This window comes from Platichthys flesus, chromosome 2 (genome assembly GCF_949316205.1).
Source record: "Platichthys flesus chromosome 2, fPlaFle2.1, whole genome shotgun sequence".
NCBI lineage: Eukaryota > Metazoa > Chordata > Actinopteri > Pleuronectiformes > Pleuronectidae > Platichthys > Platichthys flesus.
This window is the reverse complement of record NC_084946.1, coordinates 12145280-12169107: the sequence shown is the minus strand read 5'-3', so window position 1 is coordinate 12169107 and position 23828 is coordinate 12145280. Positions and strand designations below refer to the sequence as shown.

At 41.8% G+C, this 23828-nt stretch overlaps 2 protein-coding genes across 2 annotated transcripts; both read left to right on the top strand.

The window, feature by feature from the left end:
• The first annotated feature begins 1138 nt into the window (after positions 1-1138).
• Positions 1139-7218, top strand: LOC133963531 (heme transporter hrg1-A-like). Its single transcript, XM_062398261.1, has 3 exons — positions 1139-1479; positions 4763-4930; positions 6113-7218. Exons 1-3 carry the CDS (start codon positions 1350-1352, stop codon positions 6247-6249), a joined length of 435 nt encoding a protein of 144 aa, XP_062254245.1. The 5' UTR covers positions 1139-1349; the 3' UTR covers positions 6250-7218.
• Positions 7219-17232: 10014 nt separating this feature from the next.
• On the top strand, positions 17233-22978 carry LOC133964999 (twist-related protein 2-like). The gene is made up of 2 exons (XM_062399363.1): positions 17233-18385; positions 22920-22978. The coding sequence occupies exon 1, from the start codon at positions 17454-17456 to the stop codon at positions 18024-18026; it is 573 nt and encodes a 190-aa protein (XP_062255347.1). The 5' UTR covers positions 17233-17453; the 3' UTR covers positions 18027-18385; positions 22920-22978.
• Positions 22979-23828: the final 850 nt, after the last annotated feature.

The window sequence follows — 23828 nt, the reverse complement described above, 5'->3', positions numbered from 1 at the left end:
CTCAAATAAACACTAAGGAAATAAATACTATGTAATTTGATATATAAGGTAAAACAATCACAGTCTATCCATACGAAATTCGCTTAAAATCCCAAGTCAAAGTTCAGTTGTTAAAAAAAGACAATTCGTAGACGTCACAAAGTAGTAATAACAACATTATTTATAACAAAAACAATACATGCATGTAGACAACTCAAATAAATCACATGTAATTTGATATGTGAGTTAAAACAATCACAGTTTATCAATATGAAATTCATTTGAAGTAACAAGTCACGGTTCAGTTATTATAAAAAAGACAATTCGTAGACGTCACGAAGTAGTAATAACAACATTATTTATTACAAAAACAATACATAGATGTAGACTACTCAAATAAATCACATGCAATTTGATATGTGAGCCCTTGGAGAACCATAAATTAAAACGAGTCCGTTGACACAACTGCGTGAAAAGCCGCTACAATTTATATGTAACCTACAATGATAATAATGCTCATGTCTGACCGATGGAATTGTTTGGATGTGCATTTTGTAAACTTTCAGGCCAAGTAATGACGGAAAGTGTTTCTTTTAAAAGCATATGAATTACTTAAAACTCAGCGTAGGAACCCTGAAAAATGGTTTATGGTCATTTCTGTGTTTGTTCGTGTCACTTGTGATAAAGTGACGTTTTTAGTAGGATATTTCTACACATACAGCACTGAGCTGTCAGCAATGACGACATGAAGCTAAAGTAAACAAACCACGATGGCCAAGGTTTTAAATTGTCCCCTGCTCCTGAGGAGGGCGCTGTGTTCACAGAGCCGCCTCACTGAGCACATGTCTGTGGTTCATGTCAGATGACGTAAGGTGAAACAGATATTTAATCTGCAGGGGGACAGAACAACTAGAACCACTCTGTCCCTTTAGTCTCAGTGACAACAACCGTGAGTCAGCAGGTTGACACTGGGTCTGCCGGCTCAGTTTGATTGACCGGATGTAGTTGTTTTGAAATTGTCAGCGCTCTCTCTCTCTATCGCTCTGTATCTCTCTCTCACTCACTCAATTATCCTGTGCTCGTCTCTCTCTTTAACTCTCTCTCTCCCCTCCCGCTCTGTCTCTTTATCTTTCTCTCCCTCCCTCCCTCTGTCTCTCTCTGTATCTCTCACTCACTCACTTCTCCTGTGCTCGTCTCACTCTCTCTCTCTCTCTCTCTCTGTCTCTCTCTCTCTCTCTCTCTACCCCCGCTCAATCTCTGTCTCTCTCTCTGTGTCTGTCTCTCAAACTCGCTTCTCCTGTGCTCGTGTCTCTTTCTCTGCGCGCGCGGCGCCTTTGTATTTGTTATTGTTTTTGTTTGTTGATGTGATCATGGCTGTAAATAAAACGCACGTCAGTATCGTGTACGCCTCGTTCGGTACGATCATGGGCTGCTCTGCTTTTCTGGTGTGGAACATCGTGTTCAAGCAGCCGTGGACTGCAACCATGGGAGGACTGTCAGGTAAACACTGCTGTGAGTGTGTGTGTGTGTGTGTGTGTGTGTGTGTTTGTGTTTGTGTCAGTCAGCTGGTGTTTTGTCTGTGTCATGTTCGTGTGTTTATTCCAGCCCGCAGATAAACAGCAGCGACCTCCTCTTCAGGCTGAATGTATTCTGCAGCTCTCTGAGCCCACTGACTGGAAACGGATCCTGTTTATATTCCCTCCATAGAGTTAGACGCTTGTGTTTGAAGGGCTGTAGTGATCAGTCCGATCATTTTGTCTTAAAGGTGAAAGGGATCTATTGGCAAAAAAAAATAATTAATATTTACATCGTGAGCAGGTCCTCTCTACGGAGGCCGCAATGTGTTTTACAGAAGCCCAAACTGGACAAAGTACTAAACACCTTTTGAGTTTTTATGACAACTGAAGGCTACCACGGGGGTTTCTGTCATGTTTGGAAGGCAAGGGTGAGGTGAGGGGTGTTCAGCTGCAACATGACACCTCACCATTAATGCTTCCTAAATTCTACAAACTCAACCTTTAAATAAACGTGCAGAGCATCCTGCTGCAGGTTTCACATTCTTAACTCTTTTATTGCCTTAAATAATCGAAAACCCTAGTTGGAAAAAGGAAAACACAACTATTATAAACTGTTATATAACCTGTATTAAAGAAAGCTATTGCATTAATATAAAAATACAATTATATAAAGTACAATGTCAACATTTTGCTTATATAAATGATTCATACTATGATTCATACTCAACCTTTTTTCAAAGAACATTTTCGACTTTTACATTATTGAATTGAAGTGATTTTTATAGTATACTCAGCAGAATATAAACCACTGTTTGTTGGGAGGGCATGGAAATGCTTAAAGCTGAAGTAAAGTGGTTGGTGTTAATGTAGAGTTAATAGTGCTGCACTAAAATTATTATATATGATCCTCCGAGTTTGTTTTTTTAAGCGTGGTTTGGATTTTAGACTGTGTTTGATGTAAGAGCTTGTTTAGAGGAGTTGGTTTTATGAACAACTAGGCTACAGTCTGCCACGTGACCTTTGAGCCACAGTTGAGGTTCATATCTGTAAACTCTGCTCTCCTCCAACCACAGGACGTTGTGTTATCAGTTTTAGTTTTTTTTCAAAAGATCAGTTGATCATAGATCACACAAGTTTTTATCAAAAATAAGGGGCGGTCCAATGCTCCTAAATCCAGAGATGTTCACATTCTTTCACAATGCTAAGATCAGTGACCCTCACAGGTGATTTCTCTCTGTTCTATGACAAACAGGCAACAATATCAAATGTGTGCTTAGTTTATACATGGACACAATCCCTTTTATTGTCTTTTGAATGCATGATGGCGACTGGGGGTGTGAATTTGGCATGTTCATCATCACACTATCCTGAAAGTGTTACTGTCACTAAATAAGTATCTGCACCAAACATTCACTGAAACACTGAGACTGAAGCAGAGGCTGCAGTCAGATTGATACAGTTCAGATCCCTCTGTCACTGTTTCATCCAGTTCATTGTGAAATGTTCACAGAAAAAAAAACAAAGAACACGTGAGAACATAAAGGCAGAAGTGTGATTCAGTGATTCAGCACTTGGCGAAATGCTGTGTCATGATATGTCTGCCTCTGAAAATGCCCAGTCACTCCTCAGATCATCTACTGCTTTGGGTCATTTAAAAAGCTGAGACTGTTGCAGCACTTTTTAATCTTAACACCATCGTTCCACTGGTTTCTAGTCACTTCCCTTCAATCTGGCGACACTTCAACGTTACAGTTGAACAAACATTTTTATTGTCATGCCCAAAAAGAAAGTGATGGTATATGTTAAGTATCTGTTTTGCGTTTGAACCCTATGTGATGTGTTCAGGATGAGAAGGGGGTAAAGCTGAATGTAGAATAAGAATCCCCCCCAGGTCTAGACACTGGTGGCGGTCGAGGGCCCTGACATGATGATGAGTGACTCTGCTGAACTCGACCAGGGCTTTGATGAAGACTGGAGGCGATTGGAGCTAGAGGCGGTTTACAGCAGATCACTGAAATTACGGCTGACGGCGGATTTAGAGTCAGCAACAGCATGATTTGGCGGATGGGATTATGGCAGAATCTGATTGGCCATTGAAGATATCCAGAATCAGCTAATTAATAAGCAGAGAGAGATAGAAATGTAAGTGATAGAAAACGAGGAAGTCTTCCTGAGAGCATGTGTCTTTTTCTGCACTCAAGAGTCTGTGACTTCAATGAAAGTAATATTAAGGCTGCAGTGCGCTGATCTCTGATCCTGGATTGGTAGCAGGCGCCACACCGACTCTATAGGCGGACTGGTTATTAACCAGACACAGGCGATGCTCATAAAATACCGGTCCTCTGTTAAAATCTCTGTAAAGTCAGGTATACTAATTTAAATCATATTGAACCACCAAGTCAGTTTATAGCCCTTCAGCAAACTCTGGCTTCAAGGTATCTTAACAAAAAAAATGACCCCACACAGTAAGTGACAGATTCTGAATTTGGGAGAAAGAGACTCGATTGTAATCTGTATTAGAAAGCAAAACAGTACTGCTCAAATATTGGTGAGACAATCCTGCTGTACCCCTGAGAGTGTCGCACACAAATAATACTTTTTTTTTGTGGCATCAAAATTAATGCTGATAATTTCAAGATATTTGTTTTTATTTCAATAAGCCTCATTGCTGCCTGAATACCATCCACGTCTCCTTATTGTTGGACTTTAGGGCTTGTTGTAAAAAAACAACAATAGGTTTTGAATGTAGTACTTCTTCAAAACTGTCAGTCCCTGTGTTACCATCTTTATAGACAGTCTATGGTTACAATGCAACAATAACATGAAAAAACAATGGGGACAGAGAGTGTATTGTGTGTGTGTGTGTGTGTGTGTGTGTGTTTGTGTGTGTGTGTGTGTGTGTGGTCCTGTACTTATATCTTCGTGAGGACTATTTTAGGCATAGAACCTACAGAGTGAGGACATTTTTGGAAAGTGAAGACATTTTGGCCAGTCCTCACTTCTTCAACGGACTGTTTGCGGGTTAAGACTTGGTTTTAGGGTTAGACTTAAGCATTTAGATTGGATGGTTAGGGTTAGGGTAGGGGGCTAGGGAATGCATTATATCAATGAGTGTCCTCATTAAGATAGAAGTACAAATGTGTGTGTGTGTGTTGGAATACCCTGTAAACAGAGGCGGCCTGAAGAGTTAAAAAATGACTTGTCTAAGATTTATTTTAGATTTAACTGTGTGTGTGTGTGTGTGTGTTTGTGTGTGTTTGACTCAGGTGTGCTGGCACTGTGGGCCCTCATCACTCACATCATGTACCTGCAGGACTACTGGAGGACCTGGCTGAAGGGCCTCAAGTTCTTCTTCTTCGTCGGGGTCTTCTTCTCGCTGCTCGCAGTCGTAGCCTTCATCACCTTCCTGTCTGTCGCCATCAGCAACAAAGAGTGTAAGTTCTGCTACATCGCTGTCCTGCTTCACGTATCCGTGTGTGTTTGCAAAATGTTGTTCTCTATGTTTAAATGTAGAGTTGTACAGATGTGTTACACTGTACTGGAGTCTGTGTAAAGTTTGTTATGTAGCAAAGTATTCAACGCTGTGTAGTAATAGTCACAATAGACCAAAATATTACAGGATAAAGATCTAAGCAGAGTTTTCCCACTTCAACTCATTCTGTTTTAATATGTCACATAAACTGCAGATTTTCCTACAATTCCCAGAATGTCCTTAGCCCTCCATCAATTAAGAAAGCTTGTCAGTTCTTAATGCGACCATCAATGGACATAGTGCTATTTCCCTCTGAATTTCAAACTAGTGTCCCGCTTTTAAATGTTGAACATCAATTGTAATCTGCATTTGTCCACAATCGCGTGGGTATTTTTGTTTCATGGCTCGGGGCTGGACCCCTTAGTTACATTTCACCTCGACTCTTAATGCTCCAGCAAACAGAAATCAGCAGTTAACAATAGTATGCTTCCAAGTGTGTGTGAGGAAAGCCCCTTCATGTTTCAGCCTGACAATGCCCTTGTGCAAAGAGCCAGGTCTGTACAGGAAGTGTTGCACTGACTTTAATGTGGAGGAACTAGACCGGCATCATCAGACCCCTGATCTCAACATCTTTGGAATTAGGTGCAACCGCAACTGTGAGCAAGGGCCCCATTCTGCTAAACTGCAACTGCTAAAAATGGTGTTCGGATGAAAGTGAAAATCTTTCTGCTTCCTGCTTCCAAAATTAAGTATAAAGGAACTTATTTTAATTTCGTGAAATGTCAGAAGTCTTAAAATTTACAGAAGCTCCACAGGTTGTAGACAAAGATCCAAATGAATACATTCTAAATATATAAAATTGCTGTTAATTCACATTAGTCAATGTTGGAGATACTAGAAATATCACAAATAAATGCACTTTAAATAAATATAAATCCCATATTTTCCCAATATCATATTATACATCGCAGTAAAGTTAAAATACATTTCTATCCCTCTGCAGAACAACATCTGCGGCAGAGGTATTATGATTTTAGGTCGTCCCTCCCTGCGTCCTGTTCCTGTGAATGCAATGAAGTAATACACCACTGCAGAGAGTCTGCAGATTGTTGAATACTAATCAGTGTGTCTCCTCCTCCCACAGCCCTGAGTGACCCCAACAGTCTCTACCTGTCCTGTGTGTGGAGCTTCATGACCCTGAAGTGGTCCTTCCTGCTCGCCTTGGGCGCTCACCGCTACCGCAAAGAGTTCGCTGACATCAGCATCCTCAGCGACTTCTGATGTCATCACCAGTGACCCACTCAGAATGTACTGTTCACTCACTGTGCTGACCTCTTACCCCGGAGCGTCACAGCCTGGGAGAGACGGAGGACACCAGAAGAGAATTCAGGGGGGAGATTTTGGTCTGAGTGTCTCACCAGGGTCTCCCACCCAAACCTGCAGGATTTGTTGTCGACTTGACAACTTTACAGAGAAGCCATGCTCTGATTTATTGATGCTTTGATCCTTGATCAATTTGATTATGTTTACAATATCGCACATTACAACTCCAAACTATCATCTTGAACTGTCACGTTTCCACAAACTCCTCAGTGGTAATTATCAGTTACAGTTCAGCCTCTAGAGGGAGCCACTGTTCCAATAATGAAATAACATTTACAGTACTTGTGCTTGAGATCCCAACTTTGTAATATTACATCTATGTGTTTTCTTTATGGTTTTTCTATACCTGTGAATCATGACAGGCGTGTTGCACATACATATACGGAGAAATGTGTGATACAAGGCTTTAATGTTCATCCAATCACTGCTTCAACAGAGCGTCAGGGTTCCGCAAAGGACAAATCTGCAACACTCAAGCAAATGTGCTTATGTGCAATCCCAAATAAGCACCACATGTTTGGATTGAGCATGTTTTTGAAGTTTTAATGGGCACTCTTTATGATGAGAATGATTTTTACATTAGTTTTATTTTAAAAGAGTAAGAAATGTCGGAAATCATAATTTAGAATATGGCTCTCAGTTTAGGGCTTTGATCTGCCACAGTTGCTTGAATGTTATTTTTATATTGTCCTCATCAGAAATAATGAGATTGTTTTGGTGTTATTTCCTTTAATTGTTCTAGATCTCTGTTCACTGCCAATGTGAGAAATGAAGCATAACAACAACGTGTGGGAGTAAGTGTGTGTGTGTGTTTGTACAGGAGTGTGTGTGAGAGCCACGTTAATAAAAAAACAACATTGTTTCACATCTTCCTGTGCGCTGGTGCGTTTTTGCAGTGAAATCTTATAAAATAGCTTTGCCAGTGATTCGTAACTGTTCCTCTTTATGACAAGGAATGTGTCGGCATCTTTTACAGTTTCTGTTCCTATAAAATATTAGTTGAACAGAAGAAAACAAGTTATTATTTTCACTGGGACCTTCATAGAACATGAGAAGGTGTTAAAGAAGCTGACTGAAGGTGCTACACGTGCAGTTTTTTCTTTCTCTCTCTCTCACTCTCTCTCTCTCTCCCTCTAAGTCTGGGTCAGGAGGGTCAGTGTCGGCATTAGAGTGGGATTTGTGCCATGAGAGGAATGAGCCACTTTTCCCACCCAGCCGAGCCACGTTTATGAAGAAAAAACACCCCACAGCATTGCAATCGCGACAGTAAATGCAGACCAATAACCTGCACTTTGAAGTCGGGCAATTATTCCATACATCCACATTTTTATTTTGTCCCTCAAAGGGAAAGTGGGGGCGGAGAGTTTTTGCTGTATGATTTTTTTTCTTGAGGTAGCCGCCTGATAGAATCACTTTGAAGTTGATGTGAAAAATATGTGATGGAATTATTGCGGCACAATCAGCATTCGGTGCATTATTATAACTCATTAAGTGATTGGTTTGCAGGAGAATATCTGTTTAGATACAGTTTATTCTTATTATCCGATGGAAAACACGTCTCTTTAACGCATCTCTGCAGCTGCTGAGGAAAAATCACCTTCTCTGGTAATTAATGAAGAAAGCCTTTCATTATTTACTGGACAGATCAGTAACTTTGATCCTTTAGAAGCCATCATATCGTCACTGTTTCACTTTCTTTGTTGTATGGCTGCATCCTTCCTCTGTGCTTTAAGGACATTTTTTTGCATCTTAATTGTGTTACAATGGCTTGTTTGTGAGCCCCCAGAGTCTCATTGCATCAAGGTAATTGCCATGTTGTGGTTAGATCACCATGGCAATATTTTTTATCTGGCCGTTATAAACTTCGACATTAAGAAACTGAAAAACAATCCAGCTCTCTTTCCACTGAGCAAGCTGGGGGATGTGGAACCAAATGCATCCTATTAAGTTTATACACCATCCTGTAAAAAGTGTGTGTGAGGGAGTGTGTGCGTGTGTGTTGTTTGTGTGGTATGTAAAGAGAGGGAGGGCTCTCATTTCACTCAATTATGGGACTCCTTTCTACTCAAATCGCGGAAGGAAGTTGTCTCGAGCGTTGACTGGCAGTCTGGCAGAGTGTGGTGAGGCTGGAAACAATAGTTTATACTTTCAAATAACACAAATATCCTAAACATCCTGTTCAATTAGATACTAAAAAGCGACCGAATCAGAATCTGCAACAAACAGCCGACAGGGGAAATGCTTCCCCTTGCATTACTCACACTCTTTCAACACACGACGTCAGAATCTAAATATTTGAAAATGCACATGGAGGACACGATCAGCACACGTCCACCTGTCCGCCCTCAGACCTGTTTATGAGAACCCGCTGACACACTGCAACGTGTAGTCAGAGCAGAGCATTAAACAATTACCATCATCTCATAGGACCTAGAGGTGGAAGATGAACTGAGATCTGTCGCTCAACTGAGAGCGGCAACACCCTCTGATAAAAATCATTCTTTTATTTATGCAGAAGTATTAGCAGTACAATGTCCACTGGTGGAGTGTAACAAAAGTACATGTACAGTACTCAAGAAGTACTTAAGTACATGGGGCTTTTACTTAACTTGTGTATTTCGAGCTCATTCTGCTCAACTGTGCTGTAAGTTCCACTCCTCATTTGATGGCTGTATTTATTGTAAAAATGCTTTTCAGCTCGATCTTCAACAAACCAAACACGTGCTCTTTTTCTAAGATATGATGTGTCGTTATACATGAGATACCCAGTGGAATATCAAGTGGCCAAAATGTTCTTAATCTCGACCACCTGCTTATATTAAGGACTGCTCACTTGGTTAAATAATAAAACATCATAACACTGCATACTCACTGTTACTTATCTGTACTCACATTTGATTGCAAAAAAACTTATTTTTAGAAGTTTTATTATTATATTTGAGATAACTAATTCTAGAACTTTGAATATTCGTAATTTGAAATTCTGCAGTATGGTTATAATACTTCTACACAGTTAGAACATTTGAAAACTTCCGTCCTCAATGCTGTAAACACTCTGTTTTGGATATTTGCGTTTAATCACAAGCTTATAAATTAACAGTGTTGGATGAGACATTTAGATCTATTACAGTAGGAATACGACACTATCATCCAAAACAAGTAAAAGTCCCGAGCTACACAAGTATTAAGATGGAAAAGTATTACACTTCGGATCATATGTGTATCACCTGCAGTTATATAAACATACACAATTTACATATAACAAAATATTTATATTTAACATGAAAAGTACCTCTTCGTTATAAAATTATTTTCATTCTTTCTGATAAAAGCTGGGCAAGGATTCCCAGCTTTGTGTCTGCGCTGCGTGACGTCCAAAAGTGTCGGTTGCGAAATATGAATGTTGGGATTAATGAAACAAAAAAGTGAAACATTTGATCTAAAAAAAGAAGAGAGGGGAAAAACACTAAATGAAAAGCAAACATCTTGAATTGGTCGAGAACCAGATGGCCTCTGACATTAAGAAGCTGCTTTGGCATTTAAAGGAGGCCGTCCCTGAATGATTTCCGAAGAACTTCCGCAAAGTGTGGTACAAAGCCCACAGATATTTAAGCAATATCCATAGCAATTTACTGTTTTATTTACAAACTGAAACATATGTTTCTGGACCTTTACAGCCCCCCCGCCTCCCTCCCCTCCCATCTCCTCTATTACCACTCTGATTTACCGCTGCAGCATTTCTATCCTTAACTTCTCTGTGCATCTCTCAGTCTTTATCGTCGCCTTCCATCACTCACCGGTCAGTCACACTCTCTCTCTCTCCTTTAGGGCCTGCCTGTTGACAGCGCATTAGCTGAGTGCAAAGGTAGGGCTTCTAATGTGCTGTCAGCACACAGGTCTGAGAGGACACAGCACAGTAGACGTCCCACCTTAACACTCAGCCATTGTTTCTTCCCTCCCTCGACTCATTGTGTTTCTGTGCACGATGCCGTCTGTGCCTCTGGGACCACTGAGAGCTCGCATCTGAAACATTTTAGAGAGACACATATTTGCTGTTTTAGAGCACAAAGGGATATGCCATGGCAGAGGCCGTTTGAAGTGGCTTCACAGGGGAAACAGAACCAGAGAGCGAGGGATTTGAAAAACCATAAAGAAACGTTAGCGCAATGTAACTTTGGTAAGGTCATCTAATCTATGGGAATTGATTCAATGTGAAGGCGCACCCCTTTGAAGCTGGCTCTGTTGATGTTTCTAATGCAATAGCTCTGTTGTAGAAAGGCAGCATTCCTCTCTACCTTTGCACAGAGTGCCGCACTGCCTGACAGGGCTGGATGCGTGATACAGCCTAATTCCACAGATCCCAGGTTGACACTGCTTCCAGCAACCACTCATTGAAGTGAGAGGCTGGAGACGGCAGCGGTTGACTCCCTGCCAGGCTCCTTATCGAAAGAAAGAAATCGATTTGTGGTTTGTGGGTTGTTGTTTATTTGTTATTCTACAACAAGGAGCCGTATTCACAGAGGGCCAAAAAGGTGTTCCAGTGCTATTTGAATTTCGAGCAAAGACTAAGTAGTGAGCACATTGTGGTCTACCTATTACAAATCATTGAAACCAGGGAACAGAGAGGGACCTGATCAGGAGTTTATATTCACACAGGGATGCTGAGTGGTTATCCTCGTCTCTCTCTTTTTCATGTGCACAGGCTCTTGTGAACGCTCTCCTGTGAGCAACAGTCTTGTGGTTTTGAAAAGCTCATTTCTGACATTCACGCTGAAACAGGATTTTCCAGCTCGAGTGACCACATGGTCAGCTGTGATCTGAGGACTCACCGAAAGTCTTAGTAGGGTCGAATGTGAACGGCTGACTCAGCAGGGAGACTGACTTTCATGTGATCGTTTGCTATATATAGAGCTGTGTGTAACGTCACTATCTCTCTGCCTGGCTGATTTCACTCAGCGGTTTTACAGTAATCGCACAGATTCTGGTCAACGTGCAACGACCAGTTTTTTTGAACCTCCTCTAGGTCTCCGTGCAGCTGTTCTTGGTAGGTGTTGCCCCTGTCTCACATTATCACATAAAACAGGAGATCACATGACCTGCTGTTTGCCCATATGGACATGATATGATGCAACCTTCGAGCCACCTTCCACATGCATGCACACACACACACACATACACAAACATGCACCACCACACAGACACTGACACAAGCATCCTGTTGCGAATCCTAAAAGGTTTCATGTGACATCTACTCCTTATATTAAACTTTATGTCTAACGTATGTGGTTTGCTTCTGTGTAACATTAACACTGAAAAAACACTTGTAATAAGAAACCCCCTAGTTATAGTATACCAAATATCACTATTACTTTATGATCAGTTTTAAAAAGTTAATGATAGGAACTTTTGGGTTGCCAAGTTGTGACTGAGCCACAGAAGGCTCTGGAGCCACAAATGACTTATTGTTAAATATAGTGACACTGTTTCTCAAACGGAAGATTAAACACCAGGTGTTTTGGGCCATAATTGTACTTACAATTCTTCTATTCATAATTAAACACTATACAGGTTAATAAAACATTTTAATCTGGTTTTAAGCAGCTTTAAGTTATAATTATTGCATTTCTTAATAACTGGGATCTCTCCTGTGTAGGCTTATGAGTGTAAAATGATATATAAACTCATTAAGAACAACATAATATATTTTAGTAATATCAAATATATCATTATAGGGCAAGTTATGTCTGTGTATAATGTATAAACCCATAAAATGGCCTTTATCGGTATTTCAACTACATTAGTTGGGTTATACACTTTTTTTTTCCTACTGGTTAAAAATGCTAAACATGAATGAAAGTGTTCCAATGGCATAAAACCCTTCGATAATTTACAATTGGCATATTTATTATTGATAAATCCATTTGCTACATCTTACGATCCAAAGCAGCGAAACTCATCTTGACTGCCCATGATCCCCAGTGAACGTCAGCTTGTACCCACAATGCACTGGCTCCTCTGTTCCACTCTCCATCCAGCCTGACCTGCTGCCCAGTTTACAGCAGCCCAGCGAGCTGTATCCCTCAGCTCAGCTGTGCGCTCCACTGGGAGAGTTTGTAATGTGCCATGGACGGACCCCAGCACTTAAACACTGTAATCAGAGCCAGAGCAGGATATTGGCTAAATTACACATGAAAGCAGGGACATTTGAAGGAAGCTTGAGCACTAAATATTATGATAAATTACGGTCAAGTAGGAGAAGATAAGTCAGAGCTAAATAAGAATAATACAGGCTCGCACGCAGTGGGGGAGGGAAGTGTTTTTAAATGCAGGGTTGTGGTTTTATATGTGAGAAACACACATTGACGGCATCTATAAACATCTGACTAAACAGTCCCACCTCATGGTCTGATGAACTTCGTCAGCAATGTTTCACCTTATCAAATGGAGCTTGCCGATTGTTGTGGGATTGGGATCCAATGTCCTTTATACCAGTTTAAAGCCTCGGAAAATGTTATCTCAAATCTTGAGTGTTTCTCTATGTTATCATATAATTATGACTAAATAAGCAATGAAGAAACTGAAGGTTCTTAAAATGTATTATACAAACAGAGTTGACTATATGTATCATATATACCCACAACATAAACAGTTTGACTTAAATACTGTGATTGAAGCACAGATAGTGTCTCACTTGTCAGGAGACGAGAGAAAACATCTTCTGTTAAAAAAACAGACCTGTTCTAATTTGATAGAAACAAAAAGCTCATTGAGAAATTTAGTTTTAGAGTCTTTTAATAAGCTCTTGTGTTGATTAATTGAAGAAATGTAATTTCTATTGTGTGCTTCCTTTGTTGGTCAAGTCTTAAAACTCAACTTTGTTATGTTTCTGATTTGTCGATTCAAAGGAACAGGTAGAAATTGTGAAAAATATGATTTTTAGCTGGTTGCTAAAGCTAATGTGGTTTGCAGTTTAAAAGAGTAAAATGGTGAATATCTTTTTTTTTTTTACTCTTCAGGTTTAGTTTGTAATAAATAAACATGTTCTGTTTTTTCAACTTACAAGGAGTTGATAGGTCGGTTTGTTGCCTTCAGAAAGAGCTGGGCAGCTTTCAGTCTTTGTGCGAAGTTAACCAGCTTTTTTGTTGTGGAGGAAGGACTCAAATATTTTACTTCAACGAAATTCTAAATTTTTCATCTTCTTTGCTGAAATCCTCTTCATGTCCCGATAGCCATCAATAAATGAAGATGTCTGGGAAAAAATAAGAAAGAAAGCAGGCGTCTGAGATGGCGGACCTCAGTAGATTTACGTAAGTGCATGCGCAACAGAATTCAATGTGATCCTAGCAGTGGAAGTTGGTCATCTACTCCATTAGATACAGGTACTGTTGAAGGAGGCGGGGTTTAATGTTACCTGCCTGCTCTGAATGGTTCATTGAACCAACTCTCGTAATTTACTAATTTTGAAAATGTAGAAAACAATGTGAACCTGTAACAGAGTTTATAGGGAAAATGTAGCAGAGGCGAAAGTAGATATTTGTTGATATAGGTTTTTTGGAGTAACAGTGAAAAGTAACCTAAATTAAAAGTATTTAAATATAAATGTTCATCCCACAACTAACGCAGAATTATAATCACCTAATCGAGCGTTTGATCGTCAACAAAACTTGAATCCTTGTTCATGATGTGACTTTTTGCTCAGGACTAAAAAAACACAAGGTTACCTTTCATGTTAGTTTGCGAGAAGTCCCCCCCTCCACCCCATCCAGCCCCATCACCACCATCCCCCACCTAGCCTATACCTTCACCCCTCAGCCCCTCAACCCCCCCGCTCCTCCAGAACCCCTCTAAGTGGATACCCCACAGGAAGGGCTTCTCCAGGGGGGGAAATGGGTCCCAGATGTCTGCCTCTTTGTGCCACTATAGGCTCCTCGGGAGGGATGGAGCGGTGGAAGGATGGGTATGAGGAGTGGGGTGGTGTGGGGGGGTGGAGTGGGGGGGCAGGGCGTAGTGTGTGTGTGCAAACATCAATAACAGCGGCCGGGAGGGTGAAGAAACTCCCTGGGTGAAGGTGCGCAGGAATCTAATGATTGGTTCCTCTTGTCGAGCCAGCGTGGATTTCCAAACACATCACTTATGATTGGTCACACCGGTGCGCTCCTACCAGTCCAGTACGTCACTGCAGAGCTCCGACCTCTTGGCGTATGACGGTAATTGAACTGACTGCATTATGAACAGTTTTTTTTTTTTCTTCCTCCAAACTTCAAAGTTTCAACACGGCCGCTCCACAGTGCCGTATTTCAGTCGGGACCAAACCATATGGTGCGGAGACAGAAATAGACAACACATCGGTCTTCTTTGATATCGAACTCCCCCGTGTGTATGTGCAAGCCAATATATATTGATATATATTGATATGTGTATGATGCGTATGATCTATTTTCAGCTCCGCAGAGGGTTAATTATGACCCGTTGGAAGGAAAGCGAAGAGGAGAGCAGGACCTGAGTGTTTAGTGAAACATTATGTCAAGACTCTGACAAGGAAATGAAATGTGCAACATCAATCAGCCTATGAGGACAGAGATCAAACGAGCCTCCACACTCCTGCATCTGGTTCTGTTTGGACAGCCTCACTTTTTTCCCCCTTTCTCCCGCTCCTTTCTTCTCCTTTTCTTTTCCCCTTTTCCTATTCTTCTCCCTATTCTCTCTCTCGCTTTCTTCTCCCTTCTGTTCTTCTAGTGTGCCACGACATTCCTGTTGGACTACTCGCTTCGTTAGCTAATTTTTTCCATGGCGGTGGTGGCACGCTGCCACGCTTTCTCTAAAAGGTAAGCGGCTGCTCCTGAGATTAGCCGCCGCAACGATGACTTTCCTGTCCCTCCGATGTCTCCACCGGAGCTCCAAATAAGCCCAAACTTCTAATACCAGTTAATCCCGGAGCTGACTCGGCCTGTTATGTAAATACAACCTTGTATAATTCACTGTCTCTGTCCACGGCCTTGCTTTGATGGCCAGATGAGTTTTCTTTTTTCTTTCCTTTTCAAGTTGATTGAACCCAACTGGGATCAAGCTACTTTCCATTCAACTTCGCTCTCCGAATGAAATGTAAACCAGCGCAATCATGGGGCTCATCAAAAATCTTCTGAGCCGCTCCCTGCACATGCGGCCCTTCAAGTGCCGCCGCAATCACACCCAAATTGTCGGCTTGAAGCTGTCAAGCAGCTTATGGAGACTGATATGAGATTTAGCAACAACCCATGAACTGTTTGTCAGTAAATAAAACCTATTTCTGAAAAAAAAAAAAACATTTTATCGCAGCACAGTTTCAGTTTGGGAAACAGGAAAGAGTAACTCTTGTAAAAAACATGTCTTGGAGGTGTTGAAGTGTAACGGGTACCATTAAGTATGCTGTCATCAAAAAGCACAATCTTTCTGCAGCTTGGAGGAGCGGTAAACTCCCCACAAGATTTCTCTGCAGTGATCGGCACTTGAGTCACTGTGACGCATGAAGGTATAAACGGACACAATGTTGGGAAAAGGATTGAGATTCTAAGGTACGATTACACAAGACTTAGTCATTGGTTCAATTTGTAGCTCCCCCGACCTTGGCGCCTCAACGCAGATTGAGAAAAAACGTGGACCCCGAGCCATGCGTTGTCAGTTTCTTAAGAAGAACCTGTCTGCTGTGTCACAACTGCGATAATGTGTTGAAGCGGCTGCAGATCCAGATGGGTTAGCGGCGTGGAGGTGGAACATGTGTCGGCTCTGCCTCGGGGCCATGGATGGCACAATTAGGTGCTCTCTCACCTCTGCAGACCGAGGTCACTGGGCCACTGGGGTCAGGGGTTATTTAGGGTCCTGTCTGCGCTGCCTTCCTGATCCAGCAGAGAGGAGGAGGACGGCTGACGTCAGCTGTGATGTTAGAAGTGTTCATTCATTCAGGAACTTCTCTCAAACAAGCACCAGTCAGGTGTTAAGACCTTTGAGTAAATCAGCATTTTAGTAATGGGTCAGAAAAAAAACGGTGAGAATCTTTCCAGGAATTACGCTCTCACAACCTCATATTTTCTCTGTACCTAAATCTGCTGCAGCCAAACAGATTTATGTACAGTCCTTTTTTTCATTTGCAGAGCTTTACCATTCGTCACGGCAAAAATCTTTGCTTTGTACCATTTATAAACATAAGTTCCACATCATAAAGTACATTATTTAACCCATAAATCCTCCCTCAGTCTTTTAATCCGCAGTATCATCACTGACTCGGTTGATGTTGTGACCCTTGGTTGAACAGATTTGTTTTTCAGAGACTGTTTTTTCGGCATCGGTGCACATCAAATGTGAACTCGAAAAACATTTCTCACTCCATGCCTATGTGTGAGTTATGACTTTAATGTCACTCATTGGTTGTAAAAAAAAAAAGGTTTAAAGAAATGTTTAATCATGAAAATACCATATAAATTTAATCATATGTATTCGTTAAAAGAATACATTAAAGCAAGTACCGTCAACTGTTGGAACTAATAAGTTAAGGCTGATTTCGGTCCTGACAATGAATTGATGAACAAGAATGCAGACACATGGCTGCATGCGGACTGACGCTCCAGCACCAATCTGGAACCCATAAAGCCTCAGACATCTCTGCAACATTAGACACAGCACTCCTCATTGGCTGAGAGCACCACTTACCCCCTTACTCTACCGCCCGCCCAGCAAACGCTCTCTTCCTGCTTCCCTGCCTGTCTTAGGACGGACCTCGCCCTCTGGAAGTCCGCTGAGCCAATGAGAAGTGCCTGCAGGCACTGGGTTAGCGTTTGGGTATAAAAGAGGTAGAGGTGGACCTGCCTGTCAGATGGTTTGTTGTTGTTCCGTCTGCCAGGTCGAGAGGGGGAATGTGAACGTGAGAAATTTAACAAGCTAAGCGGGAAACGGAGCAGCCAGAGCGACGTCCAATCAGATGGAGCGTCAGCAGCCGTAACTTTGTTTGACGGAGTGGAAGAGTTTTGTGGCCAAAGCTTGTCGGGCTATCACCAGGGGTTGGCAGTGAAAAAGAGCCGTACTACGTCCGTCTCTGTTGTGGACCGGGAAAGTCTTTGGTGGACGATACAATGAGAGAAGAGGTTTCCTGCACTAACTCCCCTGAAGGAGGGCTGGGGGCCAGTGAAGAGGAACTGGAGAGGGGGTCGAAGAAGAACCACCCTTCAGGGAACCGCAAACGATCGCCGTATCCCAAGAAGGACAGTCTCAGTCAGGCCGAGGAGAGCAGCACCGGCAGCCCCACCAGCCTGCTGCCGGCCGGCCCCAAGAGGGTGAAGAAAAGCCCCACAACTGTCGTGTCGCTGGCGCCCACGCCGCTGGGCCCGAGGCCGGACCAGCCCTTTGAGGACCTCCACTCTCAACGCGTCATAGCCAACGTGCGGGAGCGTCAACGCACTCAGTCGCTGAACGATGCCTTCTCATCTCTGCGCAAGATCATCCCCACGTTACCCTCCGACAAGCTGAGCAAGATCCAGATCCTGAAGCTGGCCTCGCGCTACATCGACTTCCTCTACCAGGTGCTGCAGAGCGACGAGATGGACGCCAAGCTGGCCAGCTGCAACTACCTGGCCCACGAGAGACTCAGCTATGCCTTCTCTGTCTGGAGGATGGAAGGGGCCTGGGCCATGTCCACCAGCCACTAGGACCCCCTCGAACTTTTCTCCTACATCCTCTCGTGTCCACATCTCCACCCCTCCGCCTCTGTCTGTGTTTGCGCCCACTTCCTGACCCCTGAACCTCTGAATTCAAGCCCTCTGGTCCGATCTTGACCTTTTCATCTCCCACCTTTCGATCATTTCTCATCCTGCTCAGTCTCTGTGCTCCATGATGCTTCACTTCATTAACATCCACCACGTTCTCCAACATCCACAGTTGGATATGTGCAACTAAAACCTGTCGTAGTTCCCCCTGTTCCTCCGCATCGTTTCCACTTCCACTCTTCTCCCCTCTCAGTGCCACAGTTTGGTCCAGTGCAACAAGACGCTCCATTGCAGCCCCTCAGGTATGAAGACAACTGACAAACACAGAGAGGCCTACTCATACACAATACACAGTAATGTACGGACACGTGACAGAATAATACACACAAACACACACACACGTGTTTCCCATGTCTTCTGCACATGGACGTGAATTTACAGGTTTTATCTGAGTTGGTGTTTATTTTCACATTCAGAATAGTAATAAAAATTATTCTCCAGTTATTTTTGCATGAGCCTTAAAGCTCAACAAATAAATACAGACAAACAGGCTACACAAACTAAATAAGATTAAATTAATATCTTTCGAAAAAAAAAGAAAGCAAAAATAGATACAACACAAACTGTTACATCTGTACATGTTCTACATTTTGATTTAATATTTATTTCTGCGAAATGCAGAGTTGTTTGAAAGTTCACCAGAAAAACAATAACAGGAAGTAAAATGAAATGAAAAATGTTGATTAACAAATTATAAAAAAAACCTTAGAAATTCTGCATTCAAGTTTTTAAAGATACTATTTACAAAACATTACTCCACAATACTCTAACTGGGGTATTGTCTGTTTTGGTTTTTAAAATAAAGGTTTGTATGCAATTGTAAACAAATGTAATCCAGTGTATTTGGTAAAATTTCATAAACCGATAAAATGATCAGATTTGAAAAACTGTTTTAATTAATTCAATATGAAGGTGAATGGGTTCAGTTCTTATGAACACATCAAAAATTCAATGAAACAGAATCCTTTTCAATTACTCACTGATTAGAACTTCTCAATTAATTTCCATTTCATACAGATTTAGTAAATCATAATATGCTGTTAATTATTAGCTCATTTTAGTTGTTCGTCCTTAAACATCATAAACTTGATGTTGCTCAAACAACATTAAGCATTTAAATAAATCAAAAGTTTGGTCTGTGTCAGTTTTCTTAAATTATTCTGCTGCTTTACTTTGGACAACCCTGCAAAAAAAAAGACTACCTGGGGAGAATCTCTTTCTTAATGTATAAAAAAATGTAGACATTATAACCAATTATAAACCAGATCCAAGCTAGCTTCACTTATATGTTATATACAGCTATTACTGAATTATTTAAAGTATTACTGGAAAAGTAAATGCAAACACATGTTAAAACACAATTACAAAAACTTCAGTAAAAAGTCGGGTTTTGGATATTATGGAATAAATTAATAAAAAATTCAGATAAATAAAAATAATTGAACATTTTTACAAACGTAACTGAAAATTAACCACGATTAAATGCTTGTTTCCCAAACACTTAAACTGTCCTCAGACTGAAAACATTGAAGCCACAATAAATAACGTGAAAAACAAGACTTCCTGGTTCTTAAACTAAACTCAACTAAAAATAAACATTATCTTGGTAAATCCAAACTCTGCTGCTGCTCCACTTTGTCAGATGTGCATTATCTTGGTTTGACAGACCTCTGATGCTTTTATGACAAATGTTTTTCTCCAGAATCTGTCGGATCGACTTCACACAGGCTCTGGGTTTTTTCAGTTATTTTAACAGACACCAGATTCCTGCACAGGTACAGCATGAAAGGAGGAAAAGAAAGGGAGAGTGAAAAAAAGTGTAGGCACGTCAGTCTCTCTCTCTCTCTCTCTCTCTCTCTCTCTCTCTCTCTCTCTCTCTCTCTCCGCAGCCTTGCCCTCTCCTCCTCAGGATCTTGTATCGTGCAATCAGGCCCCGCCGGGGCCCAGACAAGCAGGAACCTTTAGATTGGAAACAGTTGTGAGGTATTAGGAAGGTGTGTGTAGCAGGGTTGGGGTCAGGCACATGGGCCTGTCAGCGCACATACATGTGCACTGGTGTGTATTTGTGCACGTGTTTGTGCTGGTCTTTAATTAGCTTGTGTATGTGCATGTACGTGAACACATCTGTAGGTTAGTAAACAGGAACACGCTCATAGTTGTTGATTCAGTGATTTTTATCTGGTTCTCCTCCTGGTTTGAGTTTTAGCAGACTTAGGAAGTCAGGAAGTCCTTCCAAGTAAAAGGACCAAGTACAAGATAAGTGTTTAAATGGAAAGATACAGTGAAATATGATGAGATGCAGAGATGAGGCTGTGCTGGAGGGAATACACACTTTTAATCAGGTCAAGGTAAACACATTGGAAACACACACGTTGACACACATCTGCGAACATATACATGATTACAGGCACATTACAGACACACACACACACACACACAGCCGCAGGCCATGTGCACACTGCAGGTGTTCCACTCTGCGTTATTATAAAACCTCCAGAGGCCTCTGCAGCAGACGTTGAGGGCTCCAGCCGGCGCTGGGGGATCGCAAGTCAAGGCCCCTGCACGTGGAGCCGAGTGTCCTTGAATGCAGCGCCCTGGTTATTACCCACCAGTCTGCTGTGCTTGTTGTCATCAGCTCTACAGGGGGGAATGAAAATCGAGGCCTGGTGCTGAGCTCGTTCAGTTTGAGGAGAGAGAGCAGTTTAGAAGGAGTCAGGAGAACTTCAAAGACAAGAGTGTGTGTGTGTGTGTGTGTGTGTGTGTGTGTGTTTGAGTTTTTAAGCAGTATGCATACAGTATCTGAGGTTATGTGTACTTTACATATTCAGTCACTCATACATATGAGTATGCACAATATGCATGATGGAGGGAGTCATCAAAAAGGTTGAGCTGATTCTTCTTTTAAAGTTTTCTCGGATCTTACAACCCTGATATTAGTGGGTGGACAAAAAAACTAAACACTTCATAATTAGTGTCTAATATTTAGTTATTTTTTTATATTGATTACAGTAAGACTGATTGAATTAACTGTGAGGCTGTTAATTGATGCCGATGGTCAGGATGGCACTGAAATGCTGTTGCTGTTGCACCCAACACACTTTTCCTAAAGGAAATAAGAGGATCATTGACTTCACGTGGCTTCGCTCCATCAGTTTGCATCAGGAACTGTCCCTAATATTTTGTACCTTCAGTGTAGAACAGGCCCAAGTACTTTCCCTGACGTGCACACACCAGCATGAATGCCCTGTGGACAGTTAATGAGGGTTTTGATGAGCGTGATTTTCGGACATGTGGGTGTCTGGCTCAGCAGGAGACGCTCACAATGAGACGATTGTTTTGTTTGAGTTGGAAAAAATCAAACCTCTCCCTTCTGTTTACAGAACAATCAAAATGTCTGTCACTGCTCATTCCTCCACCGGAACCTCTGGCTCTGCTGCGTCCGATGTGTGTGTGTGTGTGTGTGTGTGTGTGTGTGTTTTACAGTTTGGACTGATCAGCTGTTGGAAGCTCTTCTGAACATATCAAATCTCTGGCTCTGGCTCTCGACTGATTTGGGACCAGATGTAAAGTCCTCTGCGGCTCATCTGCGTTTTAAAAAAAGCCTCATCCAGAAGTTGTGGCTTCTGATACTCATCTTTATTTTTGGACCTACACTGCGAGCTGAGTGCAGGTGGACAGGGTGTGTGTGTGTGTGTGTGTCTGTGTGTGTGTGTGTGTGTGTGTTGGCCTTCTTCACACAGCTGCAGGGACAGAGAGCCATGGAGGGATGACTTCTGGTTTGACACGTAGGCAACAAAAGGCCACATGACTGACTCAGGCATCAGGATCTGTCAAACTGTTTAACAGATGTTCAAATGGGTTATTATCATTAAAGCTATTATTAGAGATATTTGTAATTTAAAACAGAAGATCTGGATTCAGAGCGTAGAGGGCGGAATCTGCCACTAGCGATAAAAACTATCATTACTGGAGCGTGTAATCTGTGTATGTATATATTTTTTTTGTCTTGGTACTGACCTATGCAATCTAATCTATGATACGGATCTATGAAGGTAAATACATGATAAAAACACAAGGCTAGATTTCATGAAAATCATAAAAACTGTGACTTTAACCCATAAAAAATCTGAATTCTCAGGCCCCCCCGCTTGAGTATAACTCTGCAACTACATGGTCTATTTTAATGATCTATATATATATTTAAAGGTAACACTTGTGAGATTTCTGTAGAGGTACAAGCATCAGCTTAGACATTAGTAGATCATAGAAAATGAGGATGGATCACAACATAAATATAAGATTTCATGTCAGCCCAAATTTAAAGTGACTATCCCCTATGATAATATGCAGTTGTGCGGCCTGATCAGATCTTGTCAAAGCACAATGTTTGTGTGTTTCGATCGGTTGTGTACACTAATGTCGCGTCTTGTTAATATTTTTTCTATTAAAAAGAAAAAGCTAATAAATTCAGCAGAATGCAGCTTCACCCATTAAAGCCCGTTCCCATGAATTAACACCCTCATGCTTTGGTGGCCTAATGAAAGTCATGTGACACCCACATCACCCGACACACTACCCCTGGTAGCTGGACCTCTCGCTCTCTCTTCCTTAAAGACAGCCTGTAATAAGAGAGAAGTGAGAGCGGCTCAGTTGAAACGTTTGCAGTCGAGGAGCTTTGGGGATTTTTCCACACGTGTTTGTTTGTACACACACGCTGATGCATGTCCAGTTATCTGAAAAGTTCACCGTCTAATCATGTGTTTCTCGTCCCTGCAGAAAACCCACAGACGGAAAATTCTCTCGACATTTGTTCCCGCTTCACCAGCCCCCCCCCCCCCCCCCCCCCCCTTTTTATCTTTAATTTTTTTTCTTTCTACTTTGGCTGGACACATGCTCGACTCGTGACGCGGACGTTTCCGTGGCAGCAGTGTTTCTGGAACACTGGCGAGGAGACGTGACAGTCGAGTCGAGCGCTGAAAACATTTCGACCGACGAAAACAAACAAAGAAACAAACAGCTGGCCTGCGTTGACAATGAAACAAAATGGCTGCTGGTTCGAGTGCCTTTGGGGAACACCGGGATAACCATCGTCCACGACGGACAACTCACTGCCAGACAAGACATTCAGATGACTAATGATGATGGCACAGTGATGGTTAGAGGGGCGGTCACAGCCAATGAATGTTTACAGCAAAAATGCTAATAAGCTAAACGCTCTGGCCCAAAGCCTTCTGGGAAAAGAGCAGGAGGAATCGGACGCAGATCTTCTCCTCTGTTGTGCTGTAGTAACTGGAAAGCTTTCTGTGTCTTTTTTTTTGTTGTGTTTTAAGTGTATCTGTTTGTGAACTTTGGTGTAAGCACACTGTATCACTTCCACTCTGCTTGTGCATTATACTTTAATGAGAAATGTCCAAATGAAAACCACTGATCCAAGTTCAGCCAGTCCTCCACATCTGTTTATGTTAACCTGTGTTTATGTCAAAAAGGCAAGAGTCAATGTTTGTCTGCTTTTTGCTGCAGCTTTAAAATCTCTCCGCAAATTCGCTGTGACTATTTTCAATAAAGGATGTAAAACATAGAAAAATCTGAGCGTTTCTTGTAAAATGTGCCAAAGTGATGAGGAGGTGATTACAGCCACAGTATAAAGGATTCATTTATAACCATCAGTCGTCTGTCTATTCTTTG

Coding starts and splice junctions, on each gene's coding strand:
- LOC133964999 (XM_062399363.1), top strand. CDS start 17,454: ATGAGAGAAGAGGTTTCCTGCACTAACTCCCCTGAAGGAGGGCTGGGG.
- LOC133963531 (XM_062398261.1), top strand. CDS start 1,350: ATGGCTGTAAATAAAACGCACGTCAGTATCGTGTACGCCTCGTTCGGT. Junction 1,480..4,762: donor AACCATGGGAGGACTGTCAG/GTAAACACTGCT, acceptor TGTTTGACTCAG/GTGTGCTGGCACTGTGGGCC. Junction 4,931..6,112: donor CGCCATCAGCAACAAAGAGT/GTAAGTTCTGCT, acceptor CTCCTCCCACAG/CCCTGAGTGACCCCAACAGT.